The sequence below is a fragment of the Piliocolobus tephrosceles genome, chromosome 15, assembly GCF_002776525.5.
Source record: "Piliocolobus tephrosceles isolate RC106 chromosome 15, ASM277652v3, whole genome shotgun sequence".
Taxonomy (NCBI): Eukaryota; Metazoa; Chordata; class Mammalia; order Primates; family Cercopithecidae; genus Piliocolobus; species Piliocolobus tephrosceles.
The window spans coordinates 9,052,426-9,068,792 of record NC_045448.1 but is presented as its reverse complement, the minus strand read 5'-3'; the positions used below and the strand labels follow the sequence as shown (position 1 = coordinate 9,068,792).

General features: G+C 46.6%; 1 protein-coding gene across 2 annotated transcripts in view; it reads right to left on the bottom strand.

Moving 5' to 3' along the window:
* ASAP2 (ArfGAP with SH3 domain, ankyrin repeat and PH domain 2) overlaps nt 1–16,367 on the bottom strand; it is a 199,863-nt gene that overhangs the window by 103,010 nt on the left and 80,486 nt on the right. For both annotated transcript variants that reach the window (XM_023199047.1, XM_023199055.1), the window contains exon 3: nt 7,172–7,317. In XM_023199047.1, the coding sequence (XP_023054815.1) occupies nt 7,172–7,317 (146 nt within the window). The remainder of the gene's footprint in view (nt 1–7,171; nt 7,318–16,367) is intronic.

The following is a 16,367-nucleotide window of genomic DNA, read 5'->3' as shown; positions in this document are numbered from 1 at the left end:
AGCACTCCCACTCCTTCTCTACACCCCTAGAGCCCCTCCACCAATATCTACACCCCACTACTCCAGCCCTTCCACCAATATCTATACCCCACTACTCCAGCCCCTTCACCAACATCTACACCCCACTATTACAGCCCCTCCACCAATATCTATACCCCACTACTCCAGCCCCTCCACCAATATCTATATCCCACTACTCCAGTCCCTCTACCACTATCTATACCCCACTATTACAGCCCCTCCACCAGTATCTATACCCCACTATTACAGCCCCTCCACCAATATTTACACCCCACTATTACAACCTCCTCCACCAATATCTAACACCCCACTATTACAGCCCCTCCACCAATATCTGAACCTCACCACTCCAGCCTCTCCACCAAGATCTATACTCCCTCTCCACCCTGTACCTACACCCCCACGACTACAGCCCTCTCACCTGTATACATCCCCCTACAGCCCTCCCACCTGTATCTACACCCCCTTACAGCCCCTCCACCCCATATCTACACCCCCCACAGCCCTTCCACCCCCTATCTACATCCACACTATAGCCATTCCACACAGTACCTTGTAGATTTGGCAAACAATTTCTTTCTCAAGTTTGAGGTCACCTATATCATGGCACTTGTCCCTTTAATAGCCAGCAATTGAGAAAACACAATGACAAAAACAAAAACAAACCGTTTTAGGTTCATTAATACTTTCAGACAGAAACAGTGTGTCCTACACACATTTGAGAGTTGTGAAGACACTGATTTCTAAACCTTGCAAGCAGGCTTGTGTGCAGAAGAACAAGTGCCATAGTGCAGTGCCCCTCCATCCGCAGGGATCCAGGGAACCAGGGACTCAGGGTTCGGACTGGGAGTCACTGCTCCCGGCTTCCAATGCTGTACTCTCAGGGCTCCGCAGCTGCCAGTGGCCATCTCGGCACCGGCTGTCTTCTAATAAAAGCATCTGTGTCCCCTGCCCAGGCAGGAGTTGCCCGAGGTCACCGCCCCATACAGCACCAGCACATGGACAGCACCCAGCAGGTGCCCAGTCCTCGTCTCTGTGAGCTCACCCTCCCGTGTCCAAGGCCTCACCACCCTATCTTTGCCCAATATGTATGGCTTTTCCCACTTTCTCTGTGTAGGGGTGACAGTATCGTAGGGTGACAGTATCCCAACCCCAAAAAGCAACAGTATCCAAGTCCAATGGAAACCTATTCTGTGGCTATGCCACAACCAAAATGTAGATATCTGATGCCAGCCTTATTTGTTCATCGTCTCGATCAGACAATGTGCTTTTGTTTTTGGTTAGAGATTTGTGAGTATAGAACATAGCTTAGCGTTGAAGACTTTTGGGTCTTAGATAAGGAATTTCCAACTATAAATGAGGCCATACTAAAATCTAAATGGCAGAGGTTTCTAGGGGCCCAAAGTGACTGTCGGCAAGTCCATCATGGTACTCTCTCTCCCTTCCTCACTCGAAGCCAACCCTAGCCCTCAGGCCCGACTCACTCGAAGCCTATGGACTCCTAATTTGCACACGAATCTAACAAGCCACACAAGTCATCTTGCTCTTCAGTTCGCAGCACTATAAAACAGAGACCTTAGAGGTACCCAAGCACTGATAGTGGGAAAAGGGCAACCAATAGAAAAAGTGTCAGAATATTAAAAAGCAAATGTCAGAAATGGACACCTAATAACAGTATAGGACTAATCCAAGGGCAGATCTTCCCATGTACCCCAAGCCACTGAGGATGTCTCTAGATTTCAGCATAGTCCATTAGTTTATGTCCAAAACAGTGACTTAAATCTTCCCCCTAGAAAGATGATATGATCATTGCTCTTGTTTAATTTTTAAAAAAAAGTAAGACATTTAAGAATCTAAGATATTTTCATAGCAGAAAGTCTGTGGAAGTACTGAGGGTGAGGACTTCTGGTAGCAAGATGTCTATACTGAATGATGAGACAAGCCTTACTAATACGGACAATCAGCTCACACTCAACCTAAGCCTGACAGTGCCGGGCAGAGTCCTGCTGTACTAGTACCAATGCAGCCAGGCCAGGATGCCCATCTGCCAGGTGCAGCACGTAGGACAAAACCACTAACTACCACTCATCCCAACAGAACCTTAGTAACTCCCTAGTAAGGTTAGCTATAATGTCTTCTGGCCAAGTGTGGTGGCTCACACCTGTAATCCCAGCACTTTGGGAGGCTCAGGCGGGTGGATCACTTGAGGTCAGGAGTTCGAGACCAGCCTGGCCAACATGGAGAAACCCTGTCTGTACTAAAAATACAAAACTTAGCTCGTGCCTACAATCCCAGCTACTTGGGAGGCTGAGGCACAAGAATGGCTGGAACCCGGGAGGCAGAGGCTGCAGTGAGCCAAGATTGCACCACTGCATTCTAGCCTGGGCGACACAGTGAGACTCTGTCTCAAAAAAAAAAAAGTTGGCCAAGAGTGGTGGCTCATGCCTGTAATCCCAGCACTTTGGGAGGCCGAGGTGGGCGGATCCTGAGGTCAGGAGTTCAAGACCAGCCTGGTGAATATGGTGAAACCCCATCTCCGCTAAAAATATAAAAATTAGCCAGGCATGGTGGCACGCGCCTGTAGTCCCAGCTACACGGGAGGCTGACGCAGAAGGATTGCTTGAACCCACGAGGCAGAGGTTGCAGTGAGACAAGATTGCATCACTGCACTCCAGCCTAGGTGACAGAGTGAGACTCTGTCTCAAAAAAAGTCTTCTAACTCACACCATCTGTGTTTAAAAAATTTAAAAAAAGATGACTGATAGACATGTTGCTTGGTTAGAGCTTTCCATTTCCTCTATCAACGTGGGTGACGGACAACTCCTTAGCCCAGGGTCACCTCAGATCTCATGCTGCAACTCTGTTCTCTCGTCAGCACCCACCGGCCCCTGCTTTCAACAGATGCTGATCTTCATGTAGAGCAGGTTCTGCAGACCGTGAGGACATCTTTCACTAACAATCCTCTAACACTGGAGACAGAGACTACGTATCTGTAACGAACCTTTCAGAAACCGGCCCCGAAATGCAGCCTTTCATTAGAGAGCCACTTCTCAGCACAGAGGTGGCCCTTGGAGTCTTTTCAGGATTCTCACATCCATCTGGGAAGAGGAAAAGAACCCCTGAAACCGGGCAGACTTCATAAGCACTTTATTTTCACACATGTCACATTTCTGGAGCCGCCTGGTTTTCCCTTTCATCCTGCATCACCGCAGAGAAAATTCACAGACTTCTGCAGGTGAGAATCTCACCCATTAGTAAGAAAATCTTGCTTTATATTAAGCTGGCATTTCTCTGGAGATCTTCCAACTGCTTTATAAACATTCTTTCACGCCTCCAAGCAGGTAGGTGGTAATTGTTATTCTTTCTGGACAAGAGGTAGCACTGTGAGTCTTAGCCGGACAGAACTAAAATGTTTTTAAAAGCCCGAGGGAAAGCAAAAGCAAGGCTTGGAAAATATGAGATAAGACAGATGTGACCAAAAATAGGAAGAAGAATGGTATACAAAATTCCAAAAATGGAGACATCTCCTATAATCCACTCCCCGTCTACCCAGCTTTGCAGGAGCCGCCACTTGGCCTTCCTCTGGCTGTGCAGCTTCCACACAGGCTCTGGCCTGGAAAATCAGGCGTGGTGAGTGCTAATTTTGGCTCAAATAAGAAATTTTCTCTCTCTTTGATCTTTGCCAGGAAATAGGATCAACAATCCGACTTCCATAAAGTGCAAGTTGAAACTTGAACCCTTATGATCAGTCAAGAAGGTGATAAGAGGCTGTGGTTCCTTTAAATGTCACAATGACAACAACATGGGTTTGGAGTGTTAATACCTGGGTTTGAATCCCAACTCTGTCCCTCACTAGCTAAGGGCCCTGTAAGTGACTGTGTGCCTTAAGATGATGGTAATACAAACTATCCTGCACAGCTGCCAAGTGGAATAAATGAAACAGAGTATCCTTCATGCATAGCCCAGTGATTGCTACACCCTGGGTGCTCATCAAATCACTGCCACGGATACCTTTATTGATACCTTTACTCACTGTAGAAAGCTGGACAGCAACTAGGACCTGCAGTGATGTATGAAGCATTAAAAACTGGCAAAGTCACAGGGTGGTGAGCAATGTACCAGCTGTAACATGCAGGCCCTGCTCTGCTTTCTGCTTTTGCAGGAAATTTTATAAAGGAGAGGGAGGAATTGCTTTTATTTAACTATGCGCAACTGCCTTTGTTGTTAACTGAGACAAGTTAGTTTCATCCGAATTCCATGGTGTGGAGTGCTCCAAGTGGGCTTGCCTAGGCAAGGACTCTGAGCCTCCCAAGAGAGATATTAGCTTTTTCTTCTTCTTCTTTTCTTTTGTTTTTTTTTTTTGGAGACAGGGTCTCACTCTCTGTCACCCAGGTGGAGTACAGTGGCGTGATGTCAGCTCACTGCAATTTCCGCTTCCTGAGCTTAAGCAATTCTTCAGCCTCAGCCTCCCGAGTAGCAGGGACTACAGGCATGAGCCACCACGCCCAGTTAAGTCTTGTAATTTTTATAGAAACAGGGTTTCCCCATGTTGCCCAGGCTGGTCTTGAACTCCTGGGTTCAAAGCAATCCACCCACCTTGGCCTCCTGAAGTGCTGGGATGACACATGTGAGCCATTGTGCCAGGCCAGATATTAGCTCTTCAGACCATTCAGGGCCTCAGTTATCTAATCTATAAAGTGGGAATGACACTGACCTTATGGGATTGTCGTAAGAATTAAATAAGCTATCCTGTATAAGAGTCACCAGCTGGCTATAATCTATCCACAGAATCAGGTATGGCGTTATTCTCTCCATGTTAGAGCTGAGACAGTCCAGGTCTAGCCATCAGGTGAATAAAACTAAAGGGCTAGGTGTTTGGGAGGGAGAAACAGAACCCAGGCCTCCACCCATCTCCTACATCGTCGGCCATCGTGGGCTGGCTGCTTTCTAGGCCCCCTGCTTGGCAGCCCCGCTGGGACTTCCCTTCGCCATCATCCTCTTGGAATTCCCTTCCACTGCTTGCTTTCCTGTGTTGGGTCCTGTTTCCCGACTTTCAATTTCCTCTTTCTTGGCTTTCCCCTTCATTTTACTAAAATACATCCTTTAGGAGTTTCAGAGAAATGACACATGGGAGCCAAAGTTTTTGAGCCTTGCATGTCTGAAAATATCTTTAATTCTACTCTCATATTTGATTGGCTGGGCATAATTCCAGGCTGAGTTAGTTTCCTCAAGATTTTAATGGCATTGCTCTATGCCGTAACGTTTCCAGTGCTGCTGCTGAGAAGCTCACCACCATTCTGATTCCGAATCCTCTGGTGCTATCTGGAAGCTTTTAAGATCTTTTGCAAGTTCACACAGGGATGCTTAGGGCAGGTCTTTTCCCTGATTGCGCTGGGCACTTGCGAGCCACTCAACTTGGAGACTCTTCCGTTCCATTTTTAGAAACTGCCTTTAGATTTGTTGCACTGATGACATCCTTCTTTCTTTCTAAAACACCTGCCAGTTGGATGCTGGGCCTTGAGAATTAATCCTTGTTTTGTCTTTTATCTATTTCCCACTTTTTGGTCTTTTGGATCTATTTTCTAAGAGATTTCCTCTACTCCAACCCTTCCTGTTGGATTTTTAATGTTATATTTTCTTACCTTAGTCATGTCTCTGGCCTTCTTTAATAGCAAGCTGCATCCCAGTCTTCCCATACGTTCATTTTTCTGCTAATTCTGGTCTCCCTCATGCTGGAGGCTGCTCATCTGTACTGAAGCGTGAGGCACCAGGAGGCTCACAGGCAGCTCTGTGTGTGTGGAAAGGGCTTATCCACCCAGGTGTGGGGAGAGCAGGCAGCCAACTGACTTTTCCACCAGGAGACGCCCTCCATGGCAGCATCTATGGATCTCTACCCTGGGCACATGCAGTTTCTCCAGTTTAAAAAAATCTCTACTCTTTCCTGACCCAGTGGTAAGACCCTACCATGCATGCCTGCCAGCGTCCAGGGCACGGGGCTGAGGCAGGGCGAGGGCTCCACTGCTGAGCAGGTGGGTCGCCACTCTAGGATAGGGATGAAGAGGGATGAGTTCAACCAAAGCCCCAAGGGATTTCAGATTCCTCCAAGTGAAAAGCTCAAGCAGAGCAACAGCTTTTTACTTTGACCATTTCCTACAGAAATATTCATAAGTGAAGATGGGGAGAGACAGCAAGGACCCGAGTGCTCCTGCTCTTCCTCTTCCCATTAGGAACTCACACATGATGTTCCCTCACTTCTCCCCTTCTAAGGCCGGTCTCACAAAACCACTGTCATCACCATCTCAAGAATAAGCTGTTTTTCACTTGTTATGAGCTTTCTAATAGAGGACATGAAAAAGATGCTGTTATTTGTGGCCTACAGAGAAAGCATTACTGAGTTCTTGACCTCTTCCATGACCTTTAGGAGAAACTGGAGAAGACAAACAGGAAAGAAAAGCTGGGGCAATCCCAGGGTCCATTCCACCAGGGCAGGGTCCCAAACATCCCTCTTGGGCTGCCCACTTCTTCAAAACGTTGTCCCCATCACGAGGACAGCACAGAGCTGCCAGGCACAAGAAAGGCGCGATTCACCCACAGTACCAAGCAGCAGCCACAGGCAGCAGGCACCAGCGCCGCATTCCCACGGCTGAAAACTCAGGCACTGCTCTCAGGCCAGGTTTTTTTTTTTAGGTTCTACACTTGGGAGAACAAAAGGCCTTTAAATATTCATGGTAATTTCTGTGCTTTGATTACAGGTTACCTTGCTGCGTAAGACGGGCCTGAAACATATTTATTAAATATTATAAGCTTAAATGCCTACTATAATTACCAGAAAGAGGGTATTCTACACAGTTTAGAAACTATTAAAAATTCAAATCAGAGGCCCTTAAGAAGATGAATGCATTTACCCATTTTGTCCCATAGCTGTGTACATTTAAATTGCAGAGCTGAATTTTAAGTCCTGCTAAAGTAAAAATTACAATTTTAAACTTTATTCCAAATTGACCCAATGTGTATAGAAAACATAATTATTTTAGGTACCCAAGGAACTATGAAATGCATTCCTAGTTTATCAAACAAACCTTAAGCATCCTCTACTGAGCCTCTTTCCCATCTGAAGTAACCACAGCATTTCATACACAGAGCTGCTTACCAGGTTTTTGAAAAGTGCTGTCAGCTCCTTTGTAAACACTGAGAACTTCAGGAACGCACTTCCTAAATCTGGGTCATCTCTGCATACGCAGTTGCCACCGAACTTCTCCAGAGCCTGGGTGTACTGCTCTTCATTTTCCACGTGAGCTGCAACAGAATGAGGGAGGCGCTGTGAGTCTCAGGCATGCCACCCTCACTCCCCACCAGGTTCTTCTCGGTTGTGAATAACACTGAACACATCAGCAGAAGAAAAATCTGAGAAAAATCAAGCTGCACCAGGAACAGAAATAGCTTCGTTATCCTGACAACAACCCGTGGTGCCGGCAACAGATCCCAAAGAACAAGTGTGGTGTGCAAGAGCGGAAGCCCTTGCCCACGTCCAGTGGTCCTCAGCATTACCAGATGAGACGGCCAAGGACACACAACATTTCCACCCCTCCGAGGACTCTTCCTTCACCAAATGATGGCAGAAGTCACCAGACTCAGTCCCCTCCCAGAAACTCAACCACAGATGTGCCATTCCTCTCTAGCCTGAAGCCCAGGACTCTAATTCAGAGCCACACACCGCAGCTCCTTCTCCTTTTCACGCAGGAACAGCAGTGGTCTTTGCAGCTTCAGTGGCTCTGCTCAGGATGCAACTTCTACCCAGGGGCCCTTCCCTCCCAAATTCCTCTGCATCCTACAGACTCATGCTTCCTCCAGGAAGCCTTCCATGACTCTGCCCTACACCCTGGGTATTTCACTGGCACCTCTCCTATCCTTGCACTCAGCATGTTATATTGAAATGGTCTGGTAAATGTGTTCCCCATACACTGGACGTGCTTAGAGTTTAGAGACTAAGTTGTATTCATCTTTGACCAAGTTGTGTGCCTGAAATATTAGACAACATACATGTTGTTTGAGCAGAAAAAGGAAACCAGGTGCTACGTGTCATGGCATTTTATTATCATTTAGGCCTCAAAGTAGCACCTGTAAGAGTGAAAACTCTGGACTCTGGGTCTCTGGCACAGTGGTTCTCAATCCCTACTGGCTACCAAAAACATGCATGGATTTTCACCAAACTCTAGACACCACTGTCCCATCTCAGACCTCTGATTCAGAACCGTGGGTAGGAATGGGGGAGGGGACACAAGTGATTCTGGTAAAGTAATGTGGTTGAATATAATTCCCTCACTACTAGGTCAGGCACTTTCAAATGAAACCAGCCAGTCTATAAAAAAACAACTTCTATCTCCATGGCTACCTAATTTCTGTTTTCATCAGTTCAATTGGAAATATAACACAACTATTTACAGGCACAACGGAGCAGCCAGACCTGTGGCGTGAACTTGGATGTGAACTCCACCAGAGACAGGCTTAGTGCTGCAGCTCCTCCACCAGGGGACAGATCCTGAGAGCCCGTCTGTAGCTCCCAAATTCCTTCTCGGGGAAATGAGACCACTGTCAGCTAATGCCAATGCCCAGGCTGGGCCTGACAATGAGGGAAACGAGGGAACATTTGTTCCTGGAGGGCAGTCCTGGACCCTCAGCCAATCCCTATGACCCATGAATGGTCTGCTCGCCCATCCTGGGGGGAAGCACCATGTCCTTGACCTCTAGTGGCATTTGGGGGACTAGAGGGCTCTAATGGGGATCCAGCAGACACAAGAGAAAACTCATTTCACTGTCTGAGTCCTTTCCCTTTTTTTAACATTCCAGAAAAGAGCCTGGGAGTTCTAGATAAATTAAATGAATTTCTGAGACCAGATTCAACAAATTCAGACAGAAACATACACGGGCACACGCACACACCCGCAAACACAGCTCCTCAGGAGCCCTCGGAAGATCTAGGTTCCAGTCCTATGTCCGCCAGCAAACATCTGTATGACCTTGTGGGCCTGCAGCATCAGCTGTATAAAGGATAAAGACCTGCTGGGAGATGCTCTCAAGGTCAGAGGAGGAATGAAAGAATCAGGTAAGGAGCCTTAGTTTACCACACTCGGCACATAACCAGTAACACTAACAAAAGTAACAGCAGCAACAGGTGTCAGTTATTCAAAGCACAAACTTTACATATATTTTTTCTAAACTTCATAAGACATGTATTGTTTCTCATAACACTATTAGGAAATTAGGGCTCAAAGAGATCAAATAATTCATCTGAGGAAACACAGCCAGAAAGCGGCGGAGCTGGGATTCAAACCCAAATCTTGTGATTCCAAAGTCCACTCTCCTACTCTACTACACGATGTTTGTTTCATCGTTAAAAAGTTTACCTTGTCAAACAAAAGTATCTAATTTTTAGGTTTTTAAAATCCAGTTTCACAGATGGATCAATAATTCCTTCTGTTTTACTCTATTTATAATTCTAGAGTGTGGTTAACAGTGAAGGCAAGGTCCTTTCAAACCACATACTATTTTTAAACTATCTCAAAATTAGTGGTCAAGACATGGGCAGTTTCAGTGGGTTCAGGAAGGGAGCTGGTGGCCACAGGCAGGCATCTGTCACTACATACTGTCTGTCCACTGGATGACAGAAACAGAAAGGCAACCTCCACACCCCTGCTTACTCCCTCACTCGCTGCTTTCTGAGCCATGGGTCTTTCAAGACACACCAACAGAGGGGAGCCGGGCCATGGTGTCCTCCTTCACGGTGCTGGGCAATGAATACAAAGCACCCGGCAGGAGAGAAACTGAAGACTCTACCCAGCCTTATGGTGTCCTTCAAACCACGAGGAGGAATGGACCCTTAGTGCTGCTCTAAGTGAACTCCCAACGGGAAGGGACTTCGCATATGGTTAATGCCTACTAGGTCGCTTGTAAGTCTTTTGTTCAGTTTAACCTGACAGCACTAAGAGTTGGCTATCATGATCCCTATTTTCTTCTGAACCAAGTGCAGTTCAGAGAGTCATGTCACCTGCCCCAGACCATAGAGTTGGCAGGAGGGTCAATGCACTTTGTGGACCACATAGGCTGCCTCCAGCCCTTGGCAGGAGACAGGAGCCGGCCTTCTCACTGGTAGTAGGCTTCATGTTCCAGCACCAAGAAATACGAAAGTACTCCTTATCATCCCTCCTTCTGGGCTCCTCAACTGACTACCTGGTATAGGTTAAGTTTTTTTGTTTTTAAAAAAATTACTGGCCGGACACGGTGGCTCACACCTGTAATCCCAGCACTTTGGGGGGCTGAAACAGGTGGATCACCTGAGGTCAGGAGTTTGAGACCAGCCTGACCAACATGGTGAAACCCTGTCTCTACTAAAAATAGAAAAATTAGCCAGGCATGGTGGCACATGCCTGTAATCCCAGCTACTCGGGAGGCTGAGGCAGGAGAATCACTTGAACCTAGAAGGTGAAGGTTGCTGTGAGCAGAGATAACACCAGTACACTTTAGCCTGGGCAACAGAGCAAGACTCCATCTCAAACAAACAAAAAAAATCTTGTCCTTATATATCTTCTAAATGATGCATTGATCCCCAGCAACCCCAATGTGATCAATTAGTTCTTTGGCTTGTCATCACCATCATCATCTCACGGATTTACATTTACAGCGCTTTCATCCACTACAATCAGCACTATCTTCTGATGCTCACACTGTACCAGTTTAGGTCAGTGGGAATCTTTTTGCGCTGGTCTAGTTGGGGATTTTTAGACGTATTTTTCAACCCGCAAATGAACTTGAAGCTTCCTGCTGAAGCCCATAAGCCCTGTGTCTTCCTCTAACACCTAGCATGGTGCCCACCATGACAACAGCCATCCCTCCACGAATAACATGGCACTGACTGACCCACTGCTCCGGATCACCCCATGATGAAGATTTTCCTACTACAGAACAGAAAATCATTGAGTGCGTTTGTTTTCTTTTGCCAAAAACAACCTTAAAACAGGAACCTAAAATAAATAGCTTGGGAATAAAGTTTCTGGAAAGATCTCAAACTGGGTCTGTCAGCTTTTATTTACAGAATTGTGACAGCTGTTCTTCTAAAAAGAGCTCACACTCTCACCTCCCCCTTGTTCAAATGTATCTTAAACTCTAATTCTCATTAATGATCCAGATCCAATAATCACTGACCTGGGAGGGACTTTGGAAAATAAGAATCTGAGTCACAGAGACCACGCTAGGACAAGACTTCGTTTCTTCTCAATTCTAAGCCATCACCCCTTTATCTCCCCCACCTCACTGCATGAAACCCACCAATCCCTGCAAAAGGATGAACTGAGAGACTGTTGCAGAGAAATCAATCATGAAGCCAGCATGCACGTGTACAAACGGAGTTTAGAGGCAATGACTAGGTTTTGTTGTGCGTTTTTTTAGTTTACTGGATTCTGTTATTTAAAAAACTGGTATCAAGGAGAAGGCCCAGTACAAATGGTTTAAGCAAAAATTGCTGGATACAAAAATGACAAAGAATGGCTCCTTTGAGCCCCATCTATTGGCCACACACACAGATACGGCTCTCGACAGGTCAGTGTGGCCCATGGCACAGTGAGGAAGCCACCAGCGCAGCACTGCCAGAGGATGGGTGGCCCACAGCCAACTCACCTTCAACCACCTCCTCTTTCATCTCAAGCATAACACTCACTATTTCCAGCCCTGCAATGGGGATGTGACAGTATGCTGGGGTGAGATACAAGGACACATATGCTCATGGCTGGGATGAATGCCTGGGGAAAGGTATGTCAATCCATGCACTGATCACTTACAATGCCATCAGGCAATGGGCTACGTGCTGAGGACTCAGATGGCAAGGAGACATTGAAATCGGGCTCCAAGGACAGGTAAGACTTGTCGAGTAGAGAAGCAGCAGATCACAGAAACAGACAGGCATTAGCCCCAGGGGAACACCAGGGAGTCCTATGTGTTCCCGCTATTAATACTTTCTCTGGTTTTATCCTTTGTTTTGTTTTGTTTTTGAGACAGAATCTCGCTCTGTTGCCCAGGCTGGAGTGTAGTAGTATAATCTCGGCTCACTGCAACCTCCACCTCCCAGGTTCAAGTGATTCTCCTGCCTGAGCCTCCCGCGTAGCTGACACTACAGTCACACACCACCATGCCCGGCTAATTTTTGTATTTTTAGTAGAGACAGGGTTTCACCATATTGGCCAGGCTGGTCTGGAACTCCTGACCTCGTGATCTGCCTGCCAGCCTCCCAAAGTGCTGGGATTACAGGCGTGAGCCACCGCACCTGGCCTACTTTCTCTGTTTTAAAGCCCCTGTCGGCATCCAGCTCTCAACTCTCAAAATCGCCACAGGTAACACAGGTCTCATTGTCCCCACCTCCTCAGGGCTCCTATACTCACTGCTGAGTCCTTTAATTTCATGGATCCTGAAAGATGACCTAGTCTAAACATGGAAACAAAGCCCAGAGAGGGTGATGACTTGCTCAAGGTCACACAGTGAGTTTGCAGCAGAGCTGGAACAAGAACGCGGGTTTCCTGACTCTGAGTCCAATGCTCTTCCTCCCACAGCAAAAACTGTTTCTTCATTTGCTCGTGACATTGTCGCTATCTTCAGTTCTTAGCTCTTATCTAGGCTAAGAGCTGAAGGTAGTGACAATGTACAACCTTCCAGTCAAGTGCATGTACCGTTAACCCGAACACCAAGTGCTGTAACCAGCATAACAGAAAGAAGGCAGGGTGCACCAGTCTCATGGCTGCCCAGTCCCCGCCTCCATGCTGACCCAACAAAGACCCTCCAAACCCCTGCTCCAGGCCAGACCACAGGCTACTTGGGAGTCAGGCAGAGGAAAAATCACCTGCTGACACCCCACATTCCAATCTTCCATGCAGACAGCTTGGCGAAGGGAGCGTTTAAGGAGAGACATATGTTCTCTATGGCAGCAGCTTGGTGGAGACACTCCTTAGATGGATGACAGGACGATTAATCCTCAAATGTGTATCACGACATCAATGTTGTGATGTTGTGCACAACTCTGCATAGCGGAGACCATTTCCTCCGGCTGTCGGCTCTGCATGCCACCTGTTTCCAACCTCACTTGTGGCGCGTGATCTCATGGGAATGCAATTTCGTCAAATCAAAGATCATCCCTGTTTCTTAACAGGGTCTCTACCTGGTGGACATCCCGCAAGAGAGGGCCATTTTCAGAACTTTATTTCTAGAATCATCCCAACTAAATGGCTGAAAACATTTTCATTTCCAATTTGCTAATGTGTATCATTCTGGATAATCCCACTTTCAGAAATCTATCCTAAGGAAATAATCAAGGTGATCAGAGATGTGTGTACAGAACATTTATAAAGAGTGAAAATTTAAAATGTGCTAAGTTCCAACAATATGAAAATGGTTAAATTAACAGTATTTCTACAAAATGGAATATTATGTTGACTTTTAAAATCATGATATAGGAATATGGTAGGAACAGAATGCCAAGTTTAAAAAAGGCAGGACACAAAATTAGATATTTAGTCTCAATTTTGCAAAAAAGTAAAACGTAGAGAGGAGGTTGAAAAGATAATACATCAAAATGCTAACAGTGGTGGGAAAAACTGAGCACTTGCTAGCAGTCAATAACCTGTTATATGCAAGGCGTTATATGCTAGGCCCCAGGCCAAGTGCTTTCTAGATGTTATTTTATTCTCCTCTGAGTGGACAAGGAAACAGACTGTCGAGTGTGAACCCGCCCAGGGTCATGCAACTTCTTTTTTTTTTTTTTTTTTTTTGAGATGGAGTCTCGCTCTGTCGCCCGGGCTGGAGTGCAGTGGCCGGTTCTCAGCTCACTGCAAGCTCCGCCTCCCGGGTTTACGCCATTCTCCTGCCTCAGCCTCCGAGTAGCTGGGACTACAGGCGCCCGCCACCTCGCCCGGCTAGTTTTTTGTATTTTTTAGTAGAGAAGGCGGTTTCACCGTGTTAGCCAGAATGGTCTCGATCTCCTGACCTTGTGATCCGCCCGTCTCGGCCTCCCAAAGTGCTGGGATTACAGGCTTGAGCCACCGCGCCCGGCCAGTCATGCAACTTCTAAGAGGCAGAGCCTTGTTCCAAGTCAGGGGTGGGCCTCAGACCCAGCGCTCACCTGAGCCTCTGCTGGTTATAAAGATACTGAGATCCCATCAGGGTAAAGGGTCAAGACTTGGTTGGTTTAGTGCTTTTCTGAATTTTCTAAATTTTCTAAACTAAGCTTATCTTATCTTTATAATAACAATGTAAAGAATAAATAAAAACTTAAAAAGAAATCTGAAGCATCAGCTCTAACTGCCAGATTGTTTCAGTGCTCTGTGACTGTGCCCATTAAGAACATTAGGCCGGGTGCAGTGGCTCAAGCCTATAATCCCAGCACTTTGGGAGGCCAAGGTGGGCATATCTCTTGAGGTCAGGAGTTTAGACCAGCCTGGCCAACAGGGCGAAACCCAATCTTTACTAAAAATACTAAAATTAGCCAGGAGTGGTGGCAGGTGTCTGTAATGCCAGCTCCTCAGGAGGCTGAGGCACGAGAATCACTTCAACCCAGGAGGCAGAGGTTGCAGTGAGCCGAGATCGTGCCACTGTGCACTCCAGCCCGGGTGACAGAGCAAGACTCCATCTCAAAAGAAAATAAACAAACAAATAAATAAATAAATAAATAACATTAGAATCTGTCTTTCTCTCCCAAAGCTTTCCCTGGACAAGGTAACAAGAGGGAGACAGCCTTCGGAACTGAGGATACCTGTATCATCTTTGACAAGACAGAAGTAGCCACAACCAGAAGGGGTTGAACAAGAATGTCGTCCCTGTTCATAACCCCTGCGAGCTCCCGCGCAGGCTGAGCAACTGGAAAGGATGCCTCTCACCAGCTTCTTCCTGCCACTTCCTCTGCCTTCTCCAACACCCCAGGCTTCTTCCACTTTCAAAACCCATTTCCATCATCTTTCCTAGGAAGTCCCTTGGAATGTGATTCCTTGAGAAACCGCCAGTCTTTGTGGATAGTACCCCAGGATGCATCTAGTCTGGTGGTGTTCAGCACAGGCAGCTAGCAATGGAGTCCACTAATAAGGCCAAGGTGTGGGCTATTAAAACACAAAACCTGTTGTCTATGATCACCCCATCCTCTTTCATCCTGCCTTATATTAATGACCCCATCCTTCCAATGACGATTCAAAGTCTGTGTGAATAACTAAATGTCACCTCAATTACCTCCCTGTGAAGCTTCTACTGCTTGTACGGAGTACAACTGGAAGGCAGGTAAGAGGGGTGAAGAGTGGCGACTGGGCTACTGCATTTTTATTTATTTATTTATTTATTTTGCTAGGTGTCTTGCTCTGTCGCCCAGGCTGGATGGAATGCAGTGGCGGGATCTCGGCTCACTGCAAGCTCCACCTCCCAGGTTCACGCCATTCTCCTGCCTCAGCCTCCCAAGTAGCTGGGACTACAGGCGTCCGCCACCAGGCAAGGCTAATTTTTTGTATTTTTAGTAGAGACGGGGTTTCACCATGTTAACCAAGATGGTCTCGATCTCCTGACCTTGTGATCCGCCCGCCTCGGCCTCCCAAAGTGCTGGGATTATAGGCGTGAGCCACCGCGCCCGGCCTGCATTTTTTTTTTTTTTTTATGTTGATGCTTTCTGTCCCTTTAGGCTTTAGAGTACAGAATATATCAACATTTACTTTTATTCATTCACTGTGTGCTTCCATTATGGGTCAAGAATATTTCTGGTTACTAAAAAATAAAATCCAATCACACTGAAACTCTATGATGCAGCAAGCACTAACAAACACAAAGATTCATCAAGCAGAGCTCCTGCCCTCAAGAAGCAAGCATCCAATAAGTGAGAAAGACTCAGCCAATCAGTTCAGTGCAGTGACACAAAGGCAAGAAACAGAATGAGCTCTGGGGAATTCAAGGTGCTTGGTGTGGCCAGAGCACGGAGAAGGGCTGGAGTGTCAGACAGGGGCCAGAAATGAGGAACTCCATCCCAGGTAATGGAGAGCAGCCAAAAGGCTTCTAAGAGATCTGCATTCAAGAAAGATAATCAACCTTGGTACCTGCCAACACACAACTTAGCAAGACAAAGATAAACATGCGAAAACAATCCACTATTATGTAAATTACACGAGGTGGAAATACAGCACTCTATGGGGAAAGAAGTACATTTTCTGGGGGCTGGTAACAGAAAAGGCTTCTTGGAGCAGACGACGTTTAAAGGATTTGCTCATTGAAAATGTAGTATGACATGAGACTAAAACTGAGCTACCAGCTGCTTGACTCACCCTCGACTCTCCTTAACC